Source organism: Amblyomma mixtum, chromosome 5, assembly GCF_055824585.1.
Source record: "Amblyomma mixtum isolate Tamu chromosome 5, ASM5582458v1, whole genome shotgun sequence".
In the NCBI taxonomy this organism is placed as follows: Eukaryota; Metazoa; Arthropoda; class Arachnida; order Ixodida; family Ixodidae; genus Amblyomma; species Amblyomma mixtum.
In genome coordinates, this window is record NC_143016.1 from 194,951,083 (window position 1) to 194,971,369 (window position 20,287).

The 20,287-nt window shown below is 49.9% G+C and overlaps 1 protein-coding gene across 1 annotated transcript in view; it reads right to left on the reverse strand.

Moving 5' to 3' along the window:
- Positions 1–20,287, reverse strand: part of LOC149345332 (phospholipid-transporting ATPase ABCA3-like) — a 190,424-nt gene that overhangs the window by 12,557 nt on the left and 157,580 nt on the right. Inside the window, exons 8-10 of the mRNA XM_089547410.1 lie at positions 11,305–11,422; positions 8,629–8,768; positions 6,278–6,433 (exon numbers count right to left, since the gene is read on the reverse strand). Of these exons, the coding sequence (XP_089403536.1) occupies positions 6,278–6,433; positions 8,629–8,768; positions 11,305–11,422 (414 nt within the window). The remainder of the gene's footprint in view (positions 1–6,277; positions 6,434–8,628; positions 8,769–11,304; positions 11,423–20,287) is intronic.

The following is a 20,287-nucleotide window of genomic DNA, read 5'->3' on the forward strand; positions in this document are numbered from 1 at the left end:
GAGACGCGCGTGTAGTGAATACGGTGCTGTCTTAGAAGGTCGCTTTAGGGACATGTACTGTGGTGCCCATTCCTTTCGGGTGTACACCAAGATAGAAAGGCATTTCCTTTCCTTAAAACCAATTTTCATTTCATTTCATTTTCCTGAAGGCCCTTACGGCGCTGTTCGGGTATCCACCGAGATATGAGAGAGATAGGCGTCGTTTCCTTTCCTTTAAACCAATTTTCTTTTCATTTTCCTTCCCTTGCGGCGCGGTTCGGGTGTCCACCAAGATATGACAGTTGCGCACTGTTTGTCTTTTATTTATTTTTATTTGTGCCGCGTGTGACGTTACTCGGTATCGTGCATGCGCAGCTGTGGCAAATCTTGGCTGCGCCGGCTCACGCGAAGCGCGGCTGTGGTGCGGGTAGTGAAGCTTTTCGCTTCAAAAAGCTGATGATAATGCTGTTAGCACCTCAAGTACGGAAAAAAATGGGTTACACGCCATAAGGCCTTAAGCTGCAAACACTAGCTCACGGATGCGCATCAGTGATAAGCACACTGCCTGCATCTGGAGCTCCTGTCGGGCCTCAACTTTGAGGCTGAAGCCTACACGCTTGAAGCCTGCGCAGCGAAACCCATATTGTGCGCTTAGCTTCCAGGCAGTGCAAACTGGCTCACAGACGCCGTTCCAATAATATGCGCCTGCTTGCTTTCAGGGAGAGCGCAAGCAGCGCGCAGCTCCCTCGAGGACTGTGCTTCTGTGGCATCTGTGTAGACGCTTTACAGTACCCGTATCGTGGGGCTGCCATCTTATATCGCGTGATCACGCCGCCATTACACGCCTCCTGACCGCTCGGCGCGCACCTCGTCGCGACGTCTGCTCGTCTGATGGTTCGGTTCCGAAAGGCAGTGTTTCGGCTGATACGGTTGCAGAAGAAGACGACACTGTGGTTTGTCTAAAGCTTTCAAGGGCATGTGAGGACCCTAATTTCATCACTATAGGTGTGAACACGTGATCGGGCTTCATGTCGCGGACACCCGCTGCATGGTCTCTCCGCTGCTGATCTCATCGCCTGAATGCTTGCCTTCGCATCCACTGAAGGATTTGCTTAATGTTTTTGTTTTGTTATCATCTAAAACGACAAAGTTTAATGCTCCTGCGGCCGCGCAGATCGTTGACATATTTCGTACATGCATGCAGACACAGCTCAAAAACGCTCACATGCACATCGTACGCATTTGTTTACAACCTGCTAATGGTGCTTAGGAAGCCTAAAATATTTTCTACTGGTTGGTTAAACACAGAAAGGAATAAATACACACCAATGTTAGCTAATCGTCTAAGGATTGCATCGAGCAGCCTTCACAAGCTGGCGTACAATTGTTTCGAAAGATTCCGCGATATAATTGTTATAACGTACGTATGGCAACGCGTTAATACTACACGAAGTTCGCAGTTATGTCAGCCTCACATAGTATAAAATTGTGGAACGCTCCGAGCTCGATATGCGGGCATGAAAATGATCGACGTCCCGTTGGTTGTAAGTAATCAGCCGGAGCCACTTTTAGAGACTGTCTGGCATGGAAAGCGAAGAAGTCATGACCACCCTGCACAGCACCCGTAACGAAAATGCATTAATCCGATTATGGTCCACGAAAACCGCTCTATTTCGAGCGAAGTTAAACAGTAGCAGCAATACGGCGTGTAATACACGGACTGACAGAAGTGCTATCCGCTTGCATGGCTTTGCACTGCACAATATAGAGTAGCGATATGTAGGAGCGTAAGTCGTTCTTCGTGTCCGTAATCTGAACGAACAAACGTAGCGTTTAAACAGGACACAAAAAGATGAGGACAGGACGGGGCTACAACTTACAACTGAATGAAATCGATAAACAAAAGACACATCCCCTCAAGCTTGCAAAGCTTTGCGCTCTGGCAGATCATGAGAGCGTCAAGAATTCAGGGTGTAGCACAAAACACAAGAAGCCGCACGTCTCATGCGCCACAGATATTGCTTATCAGATCCCTCTACGCTGCGAAAGTGTGTACATTGGACAGACGGGCAGATGCCTAAACGTGAGGCTGAATGAACACGCATCTTCGCTTCGTCAGCAAACTGATGAGCACTTGCCAAAGCATTGCAAGAGCTGCCCAGGTTGCTTTCCCTCTTTGAACCGCACGAAGGTTTTAGGAAGGGGTAAAGATCAATTGGCGAGGGAAATCTTGGAAGCTCATGAAATATCACAACGCGGTAGTGACACGTGCATTAGCACACCATCTATTTATCTAATGGAAAAAGAAAGAAACTTTCTAAGACGCACTTAATGTTTGTAAACAGTCTTCATGACCGGTGGCTATTCCTCGCCTTTTCGTCTGTTTTTCTTTTACCGTCTTTTTCTAGATTATCACAGTTTTGTCATCCTTTTAAGTTTGCGCATGCGCGTCTTTGCTTGAGAAGGGATGTGTCTTTCGTTTATCGATTTCATTCAGTTGTAAGTTGCAGCCCCGTCCTGTCCTCATCTTTCTGTGTCCTGTTTAAACGCTACGTTTGTTCGTTCAGATTATGTATGACCAACTGGCCCCACAATGTACTCTGGTTGGTTGGTTGGTTGGTTGGTTGGTTGGTTGGTTGGTTGGTTGGTTGGTTGGTTGGTTGGTTGGTTGGTTGGTTGGTTGGTTGGTTGGTTGGTTGGTTGGTTGGTTGGTTGGTTGGTTGGTTGGTTGGTTGGTTTATGGGGTTTAACGTCCCAAAGCGACTAAGGCTATGAGAGACGCCGTAGTGGAGGGCTCCGGAAATTTCGACCACCTGGGGTTCTTTAACGTGCTCTTACATCGCACAGTACACGGGCCTCGAATTTCTCCTCCAAAGAAATTCAACCGCCGCGGCCGTACTCTGTTAAACTTCGTGTCCGTTCCTAATTCGGCCTCAGGCACTCCTTTTACGAATGGCCGCACACCTTAACATACGAGCAATGGGGTCTCGGCACACTGGACAGCAACTGAAAGCACGAAGTGACGGTTTCTGTGGCCGAACAGCTTGTTCACGAAGCTGTGTTGTGCACTTACCCTGGCAAGCTTTCGAAGATTGAAACATTTCTTTCTATATTAGCCATCTAGCGCTGGAGAACGTGCTTTTTGCGCTCGCCCTTTCGGAAAGGGGGCATTCATCAACGGGCACAAACAGGGGCAGTACATCCTCGTGCAGTTCAGTGTCGTGAAGCTGGCGAACGATCGCATCCCGCACCTTTAACTTTCAGTCGCAATTCTATGCAATCCGCAACACAGCACGTATTTTTTCTGCATTTTAACATTTTCGTAGGAAGAACACATTCGGCAGCAACCCGCGATAATTACACTGCTGCATCGAGGCGTACACGTCGGCGACTTACGAGGCCCGTAATGGCGCCGAGTTCTGAGCGCACTTGTTGCGCCATCTGGTCTCAAACGGAAAAACTGCGCTCTGTAAACGGTCTCTAGCGGCAGTTATCTCGTCCTACACGTTACAATGCGTACGGAATAAAATGAATCGCTGCATCGTACGGCCAAGAGATAAGGGAGGCCCAGACTCTAACTGTAGAAAGCTTCGACGTACTCTGGTGAGCGCAAAATACAAATACCCTCAAGTAAAACTATAGCTTGGGCGAGTTTGTTCACGTTGAAAGAAAAAACTGGTACTGGCGCAAGAAACGAGGACACGGAAGGCAGACAAAAGACAGGACTGACGCCAACTTGCAGCTGGGGTTTATTGCAACAAGCCTGCCTTTTTGTACTACAACCAAGCCATATCAACAAGTGCATCAACGTTGAACGTATCAATCTGCAATTCATGCGAACACTGGAAACACAGTATCACTGATTACTACCCAATCTACCCTAAACAAAGATTGGGATGCCAACTTCTATTCTGGCCTGCAGAAACAATAACAATAACTCCCTGCAATCTGGCTTAAACAAATCTTGCCCCTACATGTTGTCAACGAGCTTTCGCACTCAAGCTGAAAAAAGTAAAACCGGCAGGCAGATCTAATTCCGGCGGTTTGCGAAATGCTTTTCCAGAAGCTTAAGCAAATCACTCGCCTCAGGGAGCCGGTGTCGCATACATCAGTATCAGTAATACCGTAAAATCACAAGGTGTCGAATAATATTAGGAAAATAGCGAGCAGACATAATATTCAAGTTATATTCTCCGCGCCTTGAAAGCTTTAAAAACTTCGTGCCATGACCAACCGAGAAAAGCGACCGGCATACACCATAAAACACCAAAGAAAGTTAACGCAGTGCAGAACACAAGTGGTTTATGATACCACTTACCTGTGGCTTCGTTTACATCGGGCAAACAGGTCGTTCGAATGAGCGTGCAAGCGAGCATTGCCGAAACTTGTGCAACAATGAAAAGAGTTTCCTAGTTGGCCAGCGCAAAAGCTGTTCAAATTGCCGTCCCGAATGCGAGAAAAGTAGATTCTTGAAGAGTGGAGAAGGTAGAACTGAGAGATTGTTGAAGCATATTTCATCGAGAAAGCTCGAAACAAATGCGTTAGCAGGCCTTCCATTATTCTTAGCAGCGCCGAGACGACTTTTCTAGAAGGTTTTTGTTAGATCACAGATTCCCCTTGGTTTCGTGGTGTTATTTCGTCCTTTCCTTTGGTGTTCTGCAATTTTTAGAATCTTTGACGCTAAGACGACAGCTCTTTAGGAATAATCTTCAGTTTTTCATCGCTTGACACCAGGCGGTGTATCTGCAGACTTCATACCCACCCCCTTTTTTCCGCGTTATTGTTGGTCATGTCTTTTCCGGGTTGTTGTTGGCCACTTCCTTTCATTTTTCACGCCTTTTTATCACTCAGTCGTTCGATTCTTCCTCTTTTTAGCTTTGACCACGCGTTTCATAATTTGTTGGTGTAGACTTGTCATGCCCCAATGCCTTGTTTTTGCTATGGTTGTTGTTTTTATTATTTCTGCTGGCCAGGAAAGAAGTTGGCATGCCAAGCTTTTTTTTAGGGTACATTCCGTAGTAATGAGTGCTACTGTGTTTCCAGTGTTCGCATGAATTGCCAATTGACACGTTCAACGCTCATGCATTTATTGATATGGCTTGGTTGTAGTACAAAAAGGCAGGCTTGTTGCAATAAACCCCAGCTGCAAGTTGGCGTCAGTCCTCTCTTTTGTGTGCCTTCCGTGTCCTTGTTTCTTGCGCCATTACCAGTTTTTTCTTTCAACAAATACCCTGGCGTCGTGTACAGCATCCCACGTTGCCATTGCCGCTGCGTTCATATTTGAGATACAGGTGAGTTTGAGCGGTGCCTAAGAGAGAGCTGTAAACTGTCAGCAAAGTTGCCTCGAGCGCTGAACATGGCGTAGCAAACGGTCGCCACATCGAATGGTTGAAGGCGCACGTACTGGCAACCGAAAAGAATCTACGCCTGCACCTAGAATCATTCCATGTACATGCAAAAGACTGCGTCGCGAGCATTTGAATTAAGCGCCCGTTCTACCCAAGCTACCTGCCTCATCAGTTCTGGCGTATTTAAAGAAATCCTTCCCACATTTTGCTCGCAACCAAACTCACGGGCATAAGGGAGACGAAATGTCTTCATATATATGCAACACGCTATACACTTTACTGGCGAACAGGAAACAAGTGATACGAAACGTAAGGCGCGAAATGTTCGCCAGTAAAGTGTACAGTGCGTTGCATGTGTGATGTAGAACCAGCAAGGTCCAGTTCTCCTTCTTTTCGAAATGGGTTGTTCCGATCAAAGCACCATGTCGAAAAAATCTGCCCGTCCGTCCGTCTAAAGCCTCGGTTAGCAGGTAGTAAAGCGCAGAGAAGATAATATTTCTATCTACTCTCGGAAGAGAGGGGAGGAACAGTAGTATAGAGAGGGTGGGGAGAAGGAAAGGAGGACAGCAAAGAGAGGGGGTGGAGCGAAGAAGGGCCCCGGCGTTTCACACGGGATCGGATGCACTGGATCACGCAAGGAGCGAACCCGTCAGCGTAGGCGGCCGGGCGGAACGGCATTAATACAAGCGCAAACTCTGGCGGACCAATAGCATTTATCGTGCATACTTTTTTTTTTGTTCAATGAGAAGAGCTTTCGCGTTTTAAGATCCTCAAATTATTGGGGATGTATAGGTAGTCTCGAGCATTCCAGCATTGAGGGAAACATGTAATATTTTCGCCGCGTCAAGCCAGCGACCCTGCGCACCTGTTGCGCGGCTGTTTAGGTATGAACCACAGGGCAACAACCGCAACCGCTGCAATAAAAAATGAGCTCAACTATAGGCAGCAACCTTCGGCTTGCCGACGAGAGCGATGGCCATGCTCAGCCGCCGCCTCATGCCGCCCGACAGCTGCGGGGGGAAGCAGTCCTTCTTCTCGGCTAGCTTCACGGCGTCGAGGGTTTCGTCGATCACCTGGGTGAGTTGAACGGCACTGCGCCCCTGGAGCTGTGCGTGAGGAGAGAAATGTTGCATAGGGTTCTCACTAGCACACACAGCGTTTCAGGTACCTTGAGGCAAGGAGTTAAAAAAAGGTGGTACACAGCAGATCCTTGACAGCAACAGTTCGCTACGTCGCGCGCCCCAACTCGAAGCATTTTGTTTTCCATTCCGCCTAAATAATTGGAATGATTATCAAGCTTGCAGTCAGTCTATTTCGCGACGTCAGTGGTAGGAAACTTCCATGTTACCCGTAGTCAAGCAAATACAGACGCCAATTCCTCTCACAGCGGCTGGACGATAGGCAACTAGAGCGTCGTGTCGTCGTCATGGCAACACTGTACGGCAGAAAAAAAAATCATAACCGAGCGGAATTCGAAGCATCACTGTCGAAAACAGAGCGACTTCTTATCACGGTCACTCCGAGAATTTCATATTTCTTTCAATGAAATTTAGCGCTCTGGCAGCCTTTGAAACAGCATTACTGATATGGCCATTCCAGGAACAATCACTCGGTTTAGGAGGCCGTGACGCTACTGCCTAGCACGGGAACACCACATGTCCACTCATTCCTAGGCGCGCCGGCACTCATTCCGTCATGTGCTCGGTTAAGGAAAGACGGCGTGACGTCACGCCCTATGACGTAAACGCCGCGTTTGGGCTCCTCGGCGAGGCCTAAGTCGATCAGGTGCCCAAATTTTGGTTGACTGTGACGTGACCTTGACGTCATCGGCCTGAACTTCACTTGACCTTGAATTGGTTGACCGTGATCTTGAATCTTGACCTGTCCAATTGCTTCACCATTGGTCTGACCTCTGATCATCCACCGGTTCTCCAAGCTTGTAAACTCAAGGTTTTACTTTAGCTGCGCCTTGAAAGTCATCGGCAACGCATGGCCGTCTCAGCTCGAGACCTCTAGTAGTGAAGCTACCGGTTCGAAAATTGCGAACCAATTTATCCTGCTTGTCGTTTCATTTGGCGGCTGCGGCGTCCCTAAGCCTAATAAGATGTGTCGTTTTTGAGTGGATAGCTTTGGCTTGGAATCTTACACCCGACGGACGTGAAAAGAAGTTGTACCCATCCCGGTGGTCGCTGTATTTAGTCAGTGTTCTCACTCCGCTTAGGACAGTTCCGTCTTTTCAAGATGGCAGCCTACGCAACACTAGAGCAGAGAAAGCCCGCTCCTCGTCTGCGGCGTGTATTCGCTGATGATTTAGCGCTTCTTCGGAAAGGGGACGCGCAAGCACAGCAAGGCTCAACTGGCTACCGGCCCGGTACGAATTGGCTTGCCCTGGCTTACGTGAATAAAAAGGAGACAAAATATTGTCGTGTTTTGGCACCAGATGTCGCTACTGCGGTTTGCGTTCGTCTTTGCGAACGCTAAACTAAAAGCACTAATTTCACGCTCAGCGTAAAATCTCGCAGTGCTTGCGCAGAGCGTGAGCTAGTGCTTATCGTTTTACTAGAACTATCTAATAGAAACCGTTTATTTCAGTAGAGAAGGCTGGGATGCATTAAAATGTAAACTAAATGACTTCCCCTTTAGTGATGATTTTGACATAGTTCTGCAAGTAGCTGTAAACTGCATTGTAGAAACAAACATTGTCCTTCCGTTTGATTAGTGTTAATAAAACCAGTTAGCTATATGTAATGACAATTACCTGCTAGGTCTTTGTCCGTGTATTCCATGCCCTTGCTGAAAGTCCTGAAAGTACTACTCCATATGCGCGTTCCATGCGGTCTTAAGTTGATTCAGGTGAACTTTTTTTTACCCGAGGAGCCACCACTTTCTTTTGAAAAAGACTGGTTAATGTAGAACCGTAATTATTTGCAAAGCTGTGGTTTTTGCGTGATCCTCCAGGCTTGATGTTTTCGGGAACACGCTATTATCAGCGCATTCCCCCCCCCCCCCCCCATCTCTTTTCAGCTTACTGCCCCGCCGCGGTGGCTCAGTGGTTACGGCGCTCGGCTGCTGGCCCGAAAGATGCGGGTTCGAACCCTGCAACTGCCGAACTTGGGCCCCTGACTCACTGCTCCTCGGCACATGCCGGTGGCTTCGCTGTGCGTATCCCCGCATAGCGTCCACCTGCGCTAGAAACCGGCACAGGCGAGGGCCTTACGAACTAGCGCTCTAAAATCGTCATGCTCTGCACTCTACGGATCAGAGTGGTTGCCAGCACGAGAGAAGCGCACTTGCTCTTCACCTTGGCGTAGTAGCTGAGGTGTTCCATCACTGTGAGGTCTGAAAACAGCACGTCCAACTGCTGACAGAAACCGGTGGTTTTGGCGCCGTCTGTCTCGCCTTCATAAATACTGACGGAGCCAGAGGTTGGCTTTAAAATACCTAGAAAAGAAAGAATCATCGAGGAGTTACTGCCATAATTTCACTACAACGACGAAATCACAGAGCTGCAGATGCCTTAACATGCCTACAAAGGCTGAAATCGCGATCACAGTTTTTTTTCTTGATCCTAGTGGTAGCTTGCTCAGCTCCGTCAGCCGATATGCGCAGTCTCCACACGACTGTCACAGAACTGCCGCACCATTTCTAGATGATCAAACACGACTGCATGATTTATGAGTAACACCAAAGAAAGGGATTCTTATAACCACCCCAGCCAGCGCGGTGGAATGAGGAACCGCTGTTTTGATGGAAAGCACTACGCAAAAGTTGGCCTGTTTGCAACTTTTCAGACGGCACCGCTTTAATTGTGTAGTGGATGGTCGGAGTACGGATTTGATTAAGCACTTTCGTCTGGGCGAGTTGGTTCATAATAAGACATTAAAGGAATAAAATTGCGCAAAGGGATTGAAGAAGAATTTATTGAAGAAGGATTTTATTCGTACGTTAAAATACTGAACTCTATGGACGATGAATGCAGCATTGACAGAGCACACAGAGAAGGCGAGGACAAGACGAGGGCTTAACTGAATGAAATCCGGATATCTTATCAATGAGCCAATATCGTGAATGCGCAAACCTTCAAGTATTGAAGAAAAACAATGATGATAACAAACCCTAAAGGGCCACCAAAGATGAAGAGAGAACGAAAGTACAGGAATGCTGTTTGAAGAGCTTAGGCACGTTTTAATACCTTTCGCTCTTTGACCAGGCGATAAACGGAAGACATACTGATGCACGCGTCAGTAGGCATTCCCCGATTTGGTATGTTTTCAAGTTTTTTCTCGCCAAGTAGTCTTTATCACGCCCTGGAAGCTGTGTGCAATTTAGAAAAGGGAAACAGTCTTCAAGGTTGTTGCAGTGGTCCCGAAAGTGTACCCCAGTTTTCACGCGATGCGACCAAGCGTCCACCGCCAGTTTCAAATGCAGCGTCCGTCCTGGCTTCGCCTTCTCTGTGTGTGGTCTCTACACTGCGTTATTCGTTCACACGGTGTTTCTGGCCAACTCTCCCCTCAGGATACTTTGCTAAAATGAACAAAGCAGAACTTGTAATTGAGGCACTGCCGCACGAATTTCGACGAAATTTCAGCTCGTAATTTGTACCTTTTATCGGAGTGCGTACATTCTCACCAATGTTACGAATGAATTCAATTGTAATTTGAACTGCAAGTTGCATGGGCTGTAAACAAGGCCATTTCGCAAAACATTTGACATTTTTTCTTAGTTACTCGCCTGCGCATATGCAAAACGTGACGTCAGAACTTTTAAACTAAGTGCTCTTTGTCTCCTTCATATCAAATGTGGAGCTATTAAATATAACATGAGGCTTTCAACGAGATCTTTTTAACTTGTGTCCTGAATCGTAACAAATTATTTCTGATCATGTGATGCCTCTGATTGGGTTCTAAAGCGCTCAGGTATGCGCTTTTGCGCTAATCCTCCAAGCTAATTTATTGTCGTCAGTCCATTCATCATAAAAATAAATGCAAGGTTTGACCTCTAGTGTAAAGCCATGTTGCGCCTTACCGCCGTTCTTGGAATCTGCGCCCACCTGTGCCCATCCAACCCTTCAGTACTTGATGCAAAGGCTTAATGGTCGTGTACGGAAGGCGTCATCTCTTTTGGCGCGCAAAACTTTTTCTATGTGTCCTGGTTGAAAGTAGCCCGAAAATATAAAAGTTGAAAAACTTGCAGCAAAAGTTCTGACACGAGCAAGCAGGAGAAACTGTACGGCATCAAAAAATGAGCCATAACGGCAATTCTTTCTGTCACTAGCTCCAAATAGAACTGGAAGCAACGATTCCTAGTGGCAGCCAGAACCTGATGATACAGTGCCTGGATGTCCCTGTGAATGCTATCTCTCAGGTCCACCGGTGTACGTTCTCTTTTAAACTCAACGGCCCATTAAAATCGACCTACAGGAACCGAGCGCAAGACGCAGGCTTAGGTTCCCCTCTCCTCCGGTGCAGCGCGAGGTGAAAACGTTCTTGAGAACTCCAGCAGTGATCTTTGGGGGGATATTCTCGGTTTCTCCTCAATGCGAGCAGGCACCCTTCACTATTACACAACTGTTGTAAGCCTGTATTACGTGTGCACGTATGTTAGCTTACGCCCATGGCGTGTACGACTCGAAACACGCAGTTACAATTCCGGCCGCGGCGGTCCAGTTTCGAAGGAAGCGAAATACTGTCTCGGATATCAGTGCTTGTTGAGAGACTAAATTCGGTGGACTAAATTCTCCGGAGCGCTCCACTATGGAGTCCCCCGTAGACAGAGGCGGTTTAGGACGTCAAACCACATAAGTCACTTTTCGTTCTGAAGCGACATCTTAGCGCAACATTTATACCGAGATTTTCTACGTAGTCATCTCAAGTTTTTCACAGAGCAACGCTGTTTCCAGCAAGGTTACCCTAAAGATCTGATGTACACCGTTAAACCTTCAAAAACGTTAACGACGCCAACCAGAGAACGTGCTCACCGGCAACGATGGTCATGAGCGTCGTCTTGCCGGCCCCGTTAGGACCAAGAAGCACTGTTATTTGCGAGCCATATATCTTCATGTTGACTTTACTCAGCGCGGTGTTCTTGCCAAACACCTGCACAAGGTGGAGCAGTATTCAAGGCTTTTTTTTTTTTTCAAAAAAGGTACGCGCAGACATTGCAAAAAAGAGGGTGCCTGACTGGTAGGCAACGCGTGTACGCGTCATAAAAAAAATGGAGAATCCACAGTGCCACCCAGAGCTAGAGAACACCCAGTGCCGAACGGAGGCGGCTCTAGGTTTCTGTCTGCGTAGCGCACAACGCCCCGTCCGAAACCACAGTAATACGGTTCACGCCAGAACCTGATATTAACGAACGCAATGCGCGTGCCCGAAGCAAAGTTCAAGTTTACGGACCTATCCGATTATTTGTAACCATGCATGAAACATGAGTCCAGAAGAAAAGTTATATTTGGCCTACGCTTGGCCGGGAAAGGTTAAAATGATCTCGGATATCGCCCGGCCTGGGAGGAACCGACCGAGGGGTTAGACAGAGGCCTTGAATTGTGCTCACAGGTATTCCCTCTTCGCTGTTACAATTTTCCATGCGGTTTCACTTTCATCCTGCATGCAGAAGATGCTACGACACTTGCCGTAAGCGTACACTACTTGCATTGCAAATACTGAGCAACATTAGACTGCAAAATTTGATACGGCAAAAATAAAAGCATATCCAGGAGCTCCAGCGAGCTGCCTAAGCTACAATGACCAAAAATGGCATCGCTCGTGCTTTCGTGTCAACGGACTCTGGCACTTTAAATCACCGCAGGTAAATTTTACGCGCAAAACCCCATAACAAAACCGAACAAAATTAAAGCTAAAAGATATCTCGTGGTGAGGAACTCAGTTATGCTGACCCTTGAGTGACTTTTAATGTGCGTCAGCGGACGCTTTCACAACTATATATGCACAAGCACAAGCGCATATGCACAAGCTATGTGTGTGTGTGTGTGTGCGTGTGTGCGTGCGTGCGTGTGTGCGTGTGTGTGTGTGTGTGTGTGTGTGTGTGTGTGTGTGTGCGTGCGTGTGTGTGTGTGTGTGTGCGCGCGCGCGCGCGTGTGTGTGTGTGTGTGTGTGTGTGTGTGTGTGTGTGTGTGTGTGTGTGTGTGTGTGTGTGTGTGTGTGTGTGTGTGTGTGTGTTTGGTTTGGTTTGGTTTGGTTTGGTTTGGTTTGGTTTATGGGGTTTAACGTCCCAAAGCGACTGAGGCTATGAGAGACGCCGTAGTGGAGGGCTCCGGAAATTTCGACCACCTGGGGTTCTTTAAACGTGCACTGACATCGCACATTACACGGGTCTCTAGTCTCCTCCAAAGAAATTCCAGCCGCCGCGGCCGGGATCGAACCCGCGTATTTCGGGTCAGCAGCCGAGCACCATAACCGCTGAGCCACTGCGGCGGCGTGTGTGTGTGTGTGTGTGTGTGCGCGCGCGTGTGTGTGCGTGTGTGCGTCTGTGCGCGCGCGCGTGCGTGCGTGCGTGTGCGTGTGCGTGTGCGTGTGCGTGTGTGTGTGTGTGTGTCTGTGTGTGTGTGTGTGCGTGTGCGCGCGCGTGTGCGTGTGTGTGTGTGTGTGCGCGCGCTCGTGCGTGCGTGCGTGCACAAGCGCATGCTGCAGGAGATTTTACCTCGAATCAAGTCTTGTATACAGTGTCATCAGAAAGATATCAAAGGACAGTAATCAGGCATAAAGGCTCAAAACTACAAGCAAATGGTAAATTCGAGACATTCATTTCGGGAAAAAGCGCGAAAAACATGTTGTGACTCAAGGTGGGTGCCTATTCTTCAAACCCCGACAATCGCGGTCGCGGCACTAAATTGCCATTAGCGGCCGAACGTGACAAAAGCCGCCCCACAGACGCCGCGGGGCCACGATTTGTTGGCTCCCCGCCTAGACATGGTAGAAAAAGAGAACGGGGGACTAGTTCTTTGTTTGATTTGTCAAAAATGCGTTTCATACATTTCATCCACAGACTTAACGCCTCTCCTTTTGCCATCCCTGTTTTTTAAGAGGCAAGTCGGTGATCTTGTCTTTCAAAAAAGTTATGAGGGAAAGCGTGCTTGCGGAATTTTGCATATCCTCTATTGCGACGAAATGAAAGATAATAACGAGAATATGTCAGTGTGAAAACCAAAACACGAGACAAAATACATATACCAAAAAGGAAAAAAAATCACGCAGGGAAAACTCACTCTGACCAAATCACGAAGACAAATGTTGACACCGTCCATTCGTCGTGATCGTTCTCCTGGGAACACGACCGCGCGGAATGCGCGCGAGCTCGCTTTAAAAAGAAAGAAGCTGAAGTGTCTGGCAAGCGAATGCTCCGATTTTGGGCTGCTACCCGCATCCGCTGCAGTCGCTTACTTTGACGTACCCAACCGTGCCTGACGTACTGAACAACGCGTGACGTCTGGTGGAGGTGCAGGGGAACGCATTCCATGCCTCGGACTCCCCCAGCAGGCAGGGATTCAAGTCCTCGAGGGTCATCTGTCATCGAGGTGACGCCTGTACACCACGGCAGCCGCCGGCTCCGAGTTTCGGCCTCTGGAGTCTCGCTCGACCCAAGCGGTTCGTCCAGCGCCATCGTCGACGACCGTCCAGCCCGAAATAGGCATGCAGACGACGATTAGTTCACCTTCCGTTGTGCTGCAGCAGCCTCGGGAGCCACCGATCTTCCAAGGTTCTCCAGGCAAAGGCCCGGAAGACTGGCTGGAGAAATTTGAACGCTTGGCCCGGTAGAACAGATGGGCGGATGGCTCCAAGCTTCAACACGTGTTCTTTTCGCTGGAGGGCGCAGCTCGAACGTGGTTCGAGAACCGGAAGTCGTCCATAACAGCGTGGAATGTATTTAAAGATCATTTCCTGAAAGATTTTACCACGGTGCTTTGAAGAGAACGGGCCGCTCTGCTCCTTCAGTACCAAACTCAGCTCCCAAATGAAAGCGTGCTGGTGTACTTCGAAGAGATGGCGAAGTTATTTCGTCGATCTGGCCCGGATATGACAGGACAGAACAAACTCCGGTACCTTATGCGAGGTGTAAAGGAGCAAATCTTTGCCGGACTGGTTCGCAATTCACCGAGCACGATCGCAGAGTTTCTGTCGGAGGCCACCACCATGGAAAAGACACTCGATATGCGGTTGCGGCAATACCAGCGTCAGCCTTTGGCCATGACTGCGGCAGCCACTGACATCCATACCACTGAGGTGCTTCGCGAAACCGTACGAGATGTCGTTCGCGAGGAGCTCCAGAAGCTGTTCCCGGCTACGCCGCCTGCGCCAACGGTTCCCGCCCTATTCGAGGTTATTCGCGAAGATGTGCAACAGGCGCTTACAACCCCAGCTCCCTTTCAGCCGTCCACAGCCCCACCGCTAATTACATACGCCGCTGTTGCTCGTCGCCCACAACAGCCGCCGAGTCGCCTTCAGGAAACCCCGGCCTCTTTTAGGCCGCCACCACCTGCTCGTCCTGCTCCACCTTATCCCCGTAAAAGTGACATATGGCGCACTCCCAACTACCGTCCACTCTGCTATCACTGCGGGGAGCGCGCCACCTGTACCGCAATTGCAGGTATCGTCAAATGGGCGTGCTGGGGTTCCCTGCCGATGCACCACGTCCGCAGCCTGGGCAACGACCCAGGGAAATCAACGACTATCTGGCCGAATCTGCCGGCGGGTCACGCAGATCGCCATCCCACGTCGTTTCTCTTCTTCTCATCGGTCTTACGGTGGCTTTCCGCGGGGAAGGTCGCCAAGCCCCCGCCAGAGAAACTAAAAGCAGCAACCTTTGAGGGGGAGGTTGCTCATCCACGCAATATGCAAGACCCTCCTACGCCACAACTGGGTGGCCACCTGCTGCCACGACCAAATGCTGTCCAAAACCATGACACGCCGACTCGACGTCAATGCCATCTGACAAATCGAAGCCAACCCGCGCCGCACCGCATCCGTGGCCGAACACCGCGCCGTACCTCTCACACGACGTCTACGACAGCAAACCTCAGCATTTCCCTCAACAGAACAGACGTCACTGCACTCGTCGACGCAGGGGCCGATTGCTCTATCCTCGTGGACATTTCGCCGGAACTCCGAAAAAGGTCACCCTGCGTGGGTGGGCCCACAGATTCGTACAGCCGGGGGTCACTTAGTTACACCAACTGGGACTTGCACATCAAGAGTGACAGTTGAAGGCGCAACCTACCTGGCAACGTTCGTCATACTCGAACATTGTTCACGTGACGTCATTCTCGGAATGGATTTCATTACCGAGAATGGAGCGGTCATCGACCTCCAGTCAAAGTCCGTGTGTTTCTCCACAGAGAATGTAATACACAGTGATTCAGACCACCCGACCGCACTTTGCATTCTGGACGACCACGTCACCATTCTACCTCGTTCGAGTCTCATGGTTTCTGTCGGCGCCAAGACTGTGCGGAATTTCGAAGGCGTCGCGGAAGGCAACCAGATCTTGCTTTTTGCCAGGAGCCTTGCTGTCGCCAGAGGAGTCGTTCATCTCGTCGACGGAGCAACAGAAGCGCTGATAACCAATTTCGGTGGTGCACACCAACATCTGAACGTGGGAACCGTCGTGGCTGACGTGGATGCCATCCGCCCTGTCCACAGCACACCCAGTATTTACACAATGTCGTTGTCGGAACAGCAGAGCCCAGTCACTGGTTTCACGTTCGACGTCAATCCAGCACTCTCCTCGACGCAGCAACAAGAAGTTAAAGAGCTTCTCCTGCGTTATGGCGACACCTTCTCGGTATCATCGCATGTTGGACGAACTCACCTAGCGAAGCATCGCATTATTACGGACGATAACGTGCTACCTCTCCGACAGTCCCCCTACTGAGTGTCTCCCGCTGAACGCGACGCTATTGGCCGCCAAGTCAAGGAAATGCTCCGCGACGATGTGGTTCGTCCTTCCCGGAGTCCCTGGGCGGCGCCAGTCGTCCTTGTGAAGATGAAGAAAAAATACGGAACATTGCGGTTTTGTGTAGATTACCGTCGCCTAAACAAAATCACCAAAAAGTATGTCTATCCTCTTCCCCGGATCGACGACGCTCTGGGTCGCCTCTGTAGCGCGAAGTACTTTACGTCGATGGACCTCAAGTCAGGCTCAAGTCAGGCTACTGGCAAATTGAGGTCGACTAGAGAGACCGTGAAAAAACAGTCTTTATTACTCCAGATGGCCTGTATGAATTTACGCCCGTGCCCTTTGGACTGTGCTCTGCACCGGCAATTTTCCAACGCCTCAAGGACCCCGTCCTTGCCGATTTAAAATGGCAGACGTGTCTCGTCTATCTTGAAGATGTTGTCGTCTTCACCCCGACTTTCCGGGAGCATCTTCACCACCTCGAATTGGTCCTACAAGCCACAAGATCTTCTGGACTCATGTTCAAAAGTGAGAAATGCCACTTTGCGTACACAGAGCTAAAATTTTTAGGGCACGTTGTGAATCAAGCCGGAGTTCAGCCTGATCTTGAGAAAACAACAGCTATTGCCCATTTTCCGCCGCCGCAAGACCTGAAAACTGTCCAGCGTTTTCTTGGATTTTGCACGTATTACCGTCGCTTCGTGAAAGATTTTGCTCGCATTGCCGAGCCGCTGACGCGCTTAACTAGGACGGACACACCTTTCAGATGGGAAGCAGCCCAAGAAAATGCATTCCGCATCTTTCAAAGCCTCCTGCAGGCGCCTCCCGTTCTGGCTCACTTCGACGTAAACACCGACACGGAACTCCATACTGATGCCAGTAACATCGGCTTAGGTGCTGTCCTAGTCCAAATCCAAGCAGGTTAAGAACGGGTCATCGCTTACGCAAGTCGGTGTTTGTCGCCAGCCGAATGAAACTATTCTGCTACCGAGATAGAATGCCTTGCCATTGTATGGGCCACTTCGAAATTCCGACCGTACCTTTACGGCAGAATTTTAAGGTGGTAACTGATCATCATGCCTTATGCTGGCTCGCAAGCCTCAAAGACCCGTTCGCTCGCCTGGTCCGATGGAGTGTGCAGCTCCAGTATTACGACATGACTGTTGTGTACAAATACGGGCGCAAGCACTCTGACGCCGATTGTCTGTCCCGCGCCCCAGTAGATCCTTCCACCGACGCCTCTAATGATGACGACAGCTTACTGAGTGCTCTCAGCGCCTCCTGCCTCGCTGACCATCAATGCGCCGACCTCGAACTTCGAGATGTAATGGAATTTCTCAACGGCACCAACACGACCCCCCCCCCCCTCCCTCCCGTGCTCTCAGGCGCGTGTTGTCATCTCTACGCATCCGCAATGGTATTCTGGTCATGAAAAATTTCGGTCTGAAGAATACGCAATACCTGATCGTCGTACCGGCTAGCCTGCGCAATGAAATCCTCCAAGCCTCCCATGACGAACCCACTTCTGGACATTTGGACGTAGCTCGTACGCTAGCTCGAATCCAAGAGAAGTACTACTGGCCTCGTCTCCATGCTGATGTTACTCACTACGTCAGAATGTGTCGAGCCTGACAGCGTCGCAAGATGCCGTCAACCAAACAAGCTGGGTTCTTGATGCCCATTAAACCACCCACAAGGCCCTTCCAACAAATAGGAATGGACATACTGGGTCCGTTCCCACGTTCGAACTCTGGCAACAAATGCATAATTGTCGCGACGGACTACCTGACCCGCTATGCAGAAACGTCAGCTCTACCTAGTGGCACCGCTTTAGAAGTCGCCAAGTTCTTCGTGCATGAGATCGTACTCCGCCATGAGGCACATGAAGTGCTGATCACTGACAGGGGACCTGCGTTCATGGCTGAGCTGCTGCAAGAGATCTTGGTTTACAGTCATACCGACCACCGCCGAACAACGTCGTACCACCCTCAGACGATCGGGTTTACTGAAAGACTGAACCGAACCCTTTCTGACAAGATCTCCATGTACGTCGATGTTGAACACAAAACGTGGGACGTTTGCAACCTTATGTCACCTTCGCCTACAATACGGCCATGCAAGAAACAACGCAGATGTCCCCATTTCACCTCGTTTAAGGCCGTGCAGTGACGACGATGCTCGACGCAATGCTACCACATCTAGACGGCTCTAGCCTTCACAGTGATACCTACACCTTCCTGGAACGCGCCGAAGCGGCTCGCCAACTGGCCAAAGTACGAATTCAGGACGAACAACTTCGAGATGCAGACCGCTACAATCGGCGCCGTCATGACGTCCATTATGCGCCTGGCGACCGTGTGCGGATGCGGTTCCCCATTTGGCGACGAGGACTCAGCGAAAAACTCCTCCATCGCTACTTCGGACCATACCGCGTGATCAGGTCATTGGGCGACCTCAACTACGAGGTCATTCCAGATGCATTTCAGAGGTCCCGATGGTCTCCGTGCCCTGAAGTGGTTCACGTAGTACGCCTGAAGCCTTATCACGAGCGGTAGTCTCGCCCGCTAATCCTGTTCCGTCCATCCGACCACTTCACTCACTCCCAGCATCGGGACGATGCTTCTTTTGGCCGGGGAGTAATGACACCATCCTTTCGTCGTCATCGTGCTCCTGGGAACACGACCGCGCGGAATTCGCGCGAACTCGCCTTAAAAAGATGGTTTATGGTTTATGGTTTATGGGGTTTAACATCCCAAAGCGACTGAGGCTATGAGAGACGCCGTAGTGGAGGGCTCCGGGAATTTCGACCACCTGGGGTTCTTTAACGTGCACTGACATCGCACAGTACACGGGCCTCGAATTTCTCCTCCGAAGAAATTCAACCGCCGCTGCCGGGATCGAACCCGCGTCTTTCTGGCCAGCAGCCAAGCACCATAGCCACTGAGCCACCGCGGCGGCTAACACAGGTAATGTTGCAGAAGGCTATTCGTTTAGCAGAATGCATGGGTACAGCGGAATGAAACACACAGAAAAGAAAAGAAAATGATGTACTGAAAACTTCATTCGCGAGTGCAGCTTCTGGTGGCAGGTGGCTCCACTCGGACGATGCCTTTGGAATGAAAGAATTCATGCAGGATGTTGTACGGCACCGGGGAACGCGAACTTTGAGTGAGTTATCAGAGAATGACTGTTCACTTTCCAGAGGTCTGCATCTCTGTGCTGCGCCTCCAACTTTGCGCGCTACATAAACAATTTGTGGGAGTTACTCTGTGCTCTGTAACTTGGCTCTTCAACGTCGCCTTCAGACGAATCTTAGTTACGCCCATTGCCGCAAAGCTTTCCATCGGTGCCTTGAAAGGTATCGTACTCCGCAGAAGGATCTTTGCAGTTTTCTTCGGAGCAATGGCATCTGAGCTGAGTGCTCTGCGACCGAGCTTAACTATCAGCCTCTCTTGCAAATACGGCATCTGCATTTGGGCCAAAAGGGACCATGTTACACACTTGTTTGTTGCCCCCTTTTCTGACCAAACCATCCTCAATGCATTTCTTAAGGATGCCGATGCTTCAGTCCTTCTCCTCAGCAATGGGACATACAAATGCGGTCCTTTTCGAAGTGACAGTGCTCTCTGGGCTTACACCTGCCCTCTCAGTGTTCTTCTGACCAACAGCTCGGTCCCTAGCAGACCAAGTGGGGTTCCTTGGCTGGTCGCTGACAGCGCTGCCCGTTGTTGTCACTTTGGACTTTGAAAATACCCCAGTAGCACAAACGGCGCTCTGAATTGCCCTCGGGCCCTCGTGGGCCCGGCACGGCAAGCCCATGGGGGCCCGATGTGGGATATATGTGGGATTTGCAACTCGGCATCGCGCGGGACACACAGGGTCAGCCCAGTGGGCTTGCTACACAGGGCCAGCAGGGGACCCCTATGGTGTGCATGCATAAAACGATAAAGGGGGGCTGTCCTCGGTCCCTTGTGGTACCCATAGGGGCAGTAATGGGTTTCTCAGAGGGTACCTGCAGAGGGGGTAAGGTGGCAGTGTAGCAGTGTAGC